Genomic DNA, 7,292 nt, shown 5'->3' on the forward strand with positions numbered 1-7,292 from the left:
AACAAAAACATATAACATATAAATATGCTGTTAATGCAAACATACAAATACCTAACAGTACTGTTAAAAATGTGTCATAATATGCACCTTTATAGTTGAAGAATGGGGATCAAATATTTTCAGATTGACAATGAGATAAAAGCATTTCTTAAACCAAGGATAAAAGAAAGCATAAATAATTGGGTTTAATGTTGAATTGAAGTAACCCAACCAAACAAATGCGTCAAAGATGGTAGCAGGTGTACTGAAGCCAGTGTAGGCATCAATTATAGAATTTATAAAAAAGGGCATCCAACAAAAGATGAATGCACCAAGCACAATACCCAGAGTCTTTGCAGCCTTATGCTCAGACTGTTTAATCAACCCACCTCTAACCCTGTCATTAAAACAGCTGTTTGGATCTCCAATTTTTCTTTCATGCTCTGTAGCCACAATAAATATTTTTGCATACAGACACACCATCACAGTGCATGGAAAGAAAAAGGCAATAACAGTGTCCAGGATTCCCCAGAGAGAGTTAAAGAGAAGGTTACAACTGCCGAGACAGTTTATTGATGCTATATAATCCTCTAACCCTGCAACATTGGCCTTTGAGTAAAGTAAACCATAAGAGTAAACAGCAGCCAGTGTCCAGCTGGCACATACCATAACCCAGGCCACTGACATTGTGATATTCCTAGAGTAATGCAGAGGATTGCATATAGCTTGTTGTCTGTCTACAGCAATACAGATTAGGTGGAAGATAGAGACACTGGTAAGAAACATGTCAAAACTGGAGTGCAGCAGACAGAAGTCATCACCATAGAACCAGCAGCCGTGAACAGTTCGAATGGCACTGAAAGGCATCACAATGACACCCACAAGAAGGTCCGCAAGAGCAAGAGATAGAATAAGCACATTGGTAGGATTATGCAACTGCTTGAAATGGCCTATTGACACAACGACAACAGAGTTCCCTATAATGGTAACCAGCATACCTAAAACAAACAACCAATAGAGGACAACTTTGGCCCCCTCACTGAACTCTGCCTTAACACAAGAAGCATTAGAGCCTGGAAAACAGTACTGCTCTGGAGAAAGGCCAGACGTCATCATAAAGCTAAAGAGGTATGCCAAAACCTCAACAGAGGTATGCAGGCCTGTGCTAGGGGCAAACACTGGTAATGTAACAAAGATACAGCATAGACACCTCCTACAAATATGACATACTTGGCCGTCCAATCAGAGGGTCTATTATCAATGTACACAACAGCCAATCACACAATATTCTGTGTTTTGGCAAACTTAACAAACTGCAGGTTATTTCATACTTTTAATCCTTCCCCTGTGAAGTTACATACCCGTAATATGGCAAAATTGCAGTACTAGTAATTTAAGTAAAACAGAAAATAGATGATAACAATGAATTTCTGTGTAATACCACTTAATAGGATGTCAATAAAATAATTATCATGGAGCAGGCATCAATTTGGATATTATGATCACCCACGCCCACAGCAAGCTCCTGCTTTACCAGTGCTGAGCCAGTGTTCCCTGTGCCTTCATACCCCTTTTCGACCAACACAACCCTAGTTTGTCTGCTGGGGGATGGGTTGGTGGGTAGATTTACAAACCGACTATGATTTATTTGATTTGAGTTCTTGCTTAAGTTATAGTTATATTAGTTATAGACTCTGAACTAGCCCTGGAAACACTTTGGTCAAAAAGCGGTACAGAGATGCCCTCGTTGTAGAAAAAGAGCCGGAGTGAGGGTCTGGGAGGGGATCAAGGGGGACTGGGAAGTGAAATCTCTCCTCCAAACGAACATTTCCACATTACTGGGCCAGGACACCCCATCACTCCACCTTCCCCTCCTACAGCTGTTCATCCACAGCCAGGAACTCACAGCTTCCTGCAAACCCCCACCCTAACCACCATCATGGGAAAGCAGGCTCCAGAGAAGCAAAGCCAGTGAACCTGATCACATAAACCCCAGAATGCTTGTGTGCGCTGGACAGATGGCAGCTGCTCTTCAATCTCACCCTGAGGTTGAAGAAGATGCCCACTCTCTTGAAGACGTCCTGCATTGTTCCGGTCCCGATTTGGAGCCATAGCCTAATCTCAAACCAATTCCTTATGTTTCGACAGCCAAAGAACCTGCTCGTTGTAAAAAGCTGTTTGTGGAAAAGCAAACAGGTTCTGAAGGGGTTGGCAAGCAACTGCAAACCAGCTCCAGCATGATTTGCGTTGGTCAAAAAGTTGCTCTTGGAGAATGATTTGGTGCCATTCTTTGTTCAGGACTGTGTTTTTAGGCAAAATGGTGGGTGAACCCACTCCCTTGGGTGAGAAGCAACCCCAGACGTGAATGGTCTCAGGATGCTTCAGTGTTGGCATGACACAGGGCTGATTGTAGTGCTCACCTTTTCTTCTTCAAACAAGCCTTTTTCTGAATGCCCCAAGGAATTGAAAAGGGGATTCATCAGAAAAAAATGGCTTAATGTCTTTAACAGGTGAGCCTTGAGCGCTGCATACTTATTCTCTGCAGGGGGGATTTTTCAGGAGACTAACCACTCTGGTTGCTCTTGAGATGCCAAGGGGCGACACTACAAAGTAGTAATTGGCGGTGTCCGCGCTAATCTCCCGCAGCATGAACTGTGCCTCGGCCTGAGCAAACCAAACTAAAGTCGACGATTCCCAGAATTTCAGAGAAATGATATGACTTGATTTGCTCAAGTCATGTTGGGGCACCATCTGTAAAACAGAAAAACATAACCAATTCACCTAAATCAGTCTCATAAAGTTACTATATCAATTTGGAACACTGATTAGTAATTATGAATATAATTATTATCAAATTACCATATTTATACTTAGTAGTGGTTGAACGAATTGTGATTTTTTTTCCATAGAAGAGGTTAGAATATCGTTCACAGTGTACAACAATGAATAGACAGCATTTGTATATTCCAAAAAGATATTTATTCTAATTAAACAAGTAAAAGCAAATAAAAGTACACATCTATGGAGTATAAAGTTCTACAAAGAGTCTAATCTAGTGTAGGCTTACAAAAGAGATTAAAGTGTTACTTGTGAGTGTGTGTGTGTGTGGGTGGCTGCCGTTCCTGTGTAAGCTACAACTCCTAGCCACTTGTTTGGACTGTATGTGTGTGTGTGCGTGCGCGCGTGTGTCTTAACTGCCACGGTCTGGTGTGATTTTGTTTATTTACTGTCTGATCAGTTGTGGGATTTCTTTTTGCAATTCATCAGTAGTTTGGGTTGCTTATTGTTTTGTTTGGGGCAATCTGTTTATTTTGGGAATTTATTGTAATTATTCAATTTCCATTTGGGATGGGAACTGCTCAATTTGAGCCCTCCCTTATATGTGTTTAAAATGTATTAATTATGATTAACTGTTGAGTTAATATATCTGGCCAGAGACCCTTTAATTTTAAATCAAATTGTTTACCTTCAGTTTATTAATTGATCATTCTTCAGTTGGTAATGTAATGTGATATTGTCTGTTTTCTTTAACCGTGAGCCCTCCTAAAGACTTTTAACTTTCCCCAGAGCTGAAGGCCAACGGTGCTGGTGGTGGTCCCCCGGGTGGTGGTGATCCCTATGTGTGTCTGTGTGTGTGTAAGATCCCCGTTCAAGATTACTTTCTGTGCTCATCACGTTTTTCTGTGTGATTGGGGTGCTCTCCTTTCTTTTTGGACGTCACTTTCCCTGTTGATCCCTCCTCCAGCCGGTAAGCCTCGTAACCCCCCCTTTCTCGAGTTGGGCTCTCGGATCACTTTTACCCTTTTTTTTTTCCACAGCAAACCTTATGCTCCTTTTCATAAATAAAGTTTTGTATGTAATCATTGAATTCCGTCTCCTGCTCTCTCTGAGTGAACGAACCTAAGTGACCTTTTGTAAATGGTGGTAATTGAGCTTTAAAACGGGTCCTTGCGCCCTAACCCAAGGTGCCGTTGTCGGTAAAAAGATTTTCTGATCCATAACTTAGTAGTAACCCTCGTGTCGCCACACTATCATGTTGTTAGAGATACAAATACAATGCAAAAGGGTTATAATGCATACAGTAGCTGGTTCTACAACTCAGATTTCAAAAGTGTTGGGACACTTTGCACAACATGAAACAGAAGGCATCAAATTTAAAATTTGTGTATATATTTACTTTACTCACAGCATATTATACAAATATGAAAAAAAGGTGCAGATAATCTGCTGCAAATGGGGAACAAAGACAGAATATGGGGCATTCAGGATAGCATCATTGTGGAGAAACACATGAAACCATTATTTTATTTTTTAATTTTTTAAGCTTACCAATGTATTATTGAATTTAGTTTCAGTGAAAAATCATAACTATTTAAACCAGTTACTAATAATAACCCAACTGATAAGTGCATATAATATCATGAATAAAATTAATGTACTATGTTATGAATGTACCCATTTTAGGGATCACACTCTAATAATGTTGTTACTGTATGGTGGTGCATAATGATAAGACAATAACCTGACTAAATTGTAATAGCAATATTTGAAAACAATTAAAATCAAAAGAAAGAAAAAAGTGCTAAATAAAACAATAGAATATTTAAATGTGGTTAATCATTTGCTAGTTAAATACACTTAAAATCACCAAATGGTCCAAAAACTTGCCACAGCCAAATAAGATACAATGCTGGAGAAAGTGTAACACTTTAATTGGCTGTGCTTATTCTTTAGAGCTCAGTGGCAGGAATAAAAAAAAGATAAAACATCTATCTTTTTTGTATAAAAAAACCACCAACAAAAACATATAAACATGCTGTTAATGCAAACATACAAATACCTAACAGTACTGTTAAAAATTTGTCATAATATGCACCTTTATAGTTGAAGAATGGGGATCAAATATTTTCAGATTGAGAATGAGATAAAAGCATTTCTTAAACCAAGGATAAGAGAAAGCATAAATAATTGGGTTTAATGTTGAATTGAAGTAACCCAACCAAACAAATGCTTCAAAGATGGCAGCAGGTGTACTGAAGCCAGTGTAGGCATCAATTATAGAATTTATAAAAAAGGGCATCCAGCAAATGATGTATACACCAAGCACAATACCCAGAGTCTTTGCAGCCTTATGCTCAGACTGTTTAATCAACCCACCTCTAACTCTGTCATTACAACAATTGCTCATATCTCCAATTTTTCTCACATGCTCTTTCGCCACAATAAATATTTTGGTGTACAGACACACCATCACAGTGCATGGAAAGAAAAAGCATATAATAGCGTCCAGGATTCCCCAAAGAGGGTTAAAGAGAAGGTTACAACTGCCGAGACAGTATATTGATGCTATATAATCCTCTAACCCTGCATTGTTGGCCTTTGAGTAAAGTAAACCATAAGAGAAAACAGCAGCCAGTGTCCAGCTGGCACATACCATAACCCAGGCCACTGACATTGTGATATTCCTAGAGTAATGCAGAGGATTGCATATAGCTTGTTGTCTGTCTACAGCAATACAGATTAGGTGGAAAATAGAAAGAGTGGTAAAAAACACATCAAAACTGGAGTGCAGCAGACAGAAGTCATCACCATAGAACCAGCAGCCGTGAACAGTTCGAATGGCACTGAAAGGCATCACAATGACACCCACAAGAAGGTCCACAAGAGCAAGAGAAAGAATAAGCACATTGGTAGGATTATGCAACTGCTTGAAATGGCCTATTGACACAACGACAACAGAGTTCCCTATAATGGTAACCAGCATACCTAAAACAAACAACCAATAGAGGACAACTCTGACCCCCTCACTGAACTCTGCCTTAACACAAGAAGCATTAGAGCCTGGAAAACAGTACTGCTCTGGAGAAAGGCCAGACGTCATCATAAAGCTAAAAAGGTATGCCAAAACCTCAACAGAGGTATGCAGGCCTGTGCTAGGGGCAAACACTGGTAATGTAACAAAGACACAGCATAGACACCTCCTACAAATATGACATACTTGGCCGTCCAATCAGAGGGTCTATTATCAATGTACACAACAGCCAATCACACAATATTCTGTGTTGTGGCAAACTTAACAAACTGCAGGTTATTTCATACTTTGAATCCTTCCCCTGTGAAGTTAAATAGCCATAATATGGCAAAATTGCAGTACTAGTAAATTAAGTAAAACAGAAAATAGATGATAACAATGAATTTCTGTGTAATACCACTTAATAGGATGTCAATAAAATAATTATCATGGAGCAGGCATCAATTTGGATATTATGATCACCCACGCCCACAGCAAGCTCCTGCTTTACCAGTGCTGAACCAGTGTTCCCTCTGCCTTCATACCCCTTTTCCACCAACACAACCCTAGTTTGTCTGCTGGGGGATGGGTTGGTGGGTAGATTTACAAACCGACTATGATTTATTTGATTTAAGTCCTTGCTTAAGTTATAGTTATATTAGTTATAGACTCTGAACTAGCCCTGGAAACGCTTTGGTCAAAAAAGGGGAACAGAGATGCTCTCGTTGTAGAAAAAGAGCCGGAGTGAGGGTCTGGGAGAGGATCAAGGTGGACTGGGAAGTGAAATCTCTCCTCCAAACGAACATTTCCATATTACTGGGCCAGGACACCCCATCACTGCCCCTTCCCCTCCTACAGCTGTTCATCCACAGCCAGGAACTCACAGCTTCCTGCAAACCCCCAATTTAACCACCATCATGGGAAAGCAGGCTCCAGAGAAGCAAAGCCAGTGAACCTGATCACATAAACCCCAGAATGCTTGTGTGTGCTGGACAGCTGGCAGCTGCTCTTCAATCTCACCTTGAGGTTGAAGAAGATGCCCACTCTCTTGAAGACGTCCTGCATTGTTCCGGTCCCGATTTGGAGCCATAGCCTAATCTCAAACCAATTCCTTATGTTTCGACAGCCAAAGAACCTGCTCGTTGTAAAAAGCTGTTTGTGGAAAAGCAAACAGGTTCTGAAGGGGTTGGCAAGCAACTGCAAACCAGCTCCAGCATGATTTGTGTTGGTCGAAAAGTTGCTCTTGGAGAATGATTTGGTGCCATTCTTTGTTCAGGACTGTGTTTTTAGGCAAAACTGTGGGTGAACCCACTCCCTTGGGTGAGAAGCAACCCCAGACGTGAATGGTCTCAGGATGCTTCACTGTTGGCATGACACAGGGCTGATTGTAGTGCTCACCTTTTCTTCTTCAAACAAGCCTATTTCTGAATGCCCCAAGGAATTGAAAAGGGGATTCATCAGAGAAAATGGCTTTACCCCAGTCCTCAGAAGTCCAATCCCTGTACCTTTTACAGAATATCAG

At 40.5% G+C, this 7,292-nt stretch overlaps 2 protein-coding genes across 2 annotated transcripts; both read right to left on the reverse strand.

The window, feature by feature from the left end:
- LOC131970490 (trace amine-associated receptor 13c-like) lies at positions 1-1,092 on the reverse strand. The gene has a single exon (XM_059331890.1). The coding sequence runs from the start codon at positions 1,090-1,092 to the stop codon at positions 64-66; it is 1,029 nt and encodes a 342-aa protein (XP_059187873.1). The 3' UTR covers positions 1-63.
- Positions 1,093-4,831: 3,739 nt separating this feature from the next.
- On the reverse strand, positions 4,832-5,860 carry LOC131969830 (trace amine-associated receptor 13c-like). Its single transcript, XM_059331052.1, has one exon. The coding sequence runs from the start codon at positions 5,858-5,860 to the stop codon at positions 4,832-4,834; it is 1,029 nt and encodes a 342-aa protein (XP_059187035.1).
- Positions 5,861-7,292: the final 1,432 nt, after the last annotated feature.

Source organism: Centropristis striata, chromosome 4, assembly GCF_030273125.1.
Source record: "Centropristis striata isolate RG_2023a ecotype Rhode Island chromosome 4, C.striata_1.0, whole genome shotgun sequence".
NCBI lineage: Eukaryota > Metazoa > Chordata > Actinopteri > Perciformes > Serranidae > Centropristis > Centropristis striata.

Excerpts from the sequence above, each read along its gene's own strand:
- LOC131970490 (XM_059331890.1), bottom strand. The coding sequence starts at position 1,092 with ATGACGTCTGGCCTTTCTCCAGAGCAGTACTGTTTTCCAGGCTCTAAT.
- LOC131969830 (XM_059331052.1), bottom strand. The coding sequence starts at position 5,860 with ATGACGTCTGGCCTTTCTCCAGAGCAGTACTGTTTTCCAGGCTCTAAT.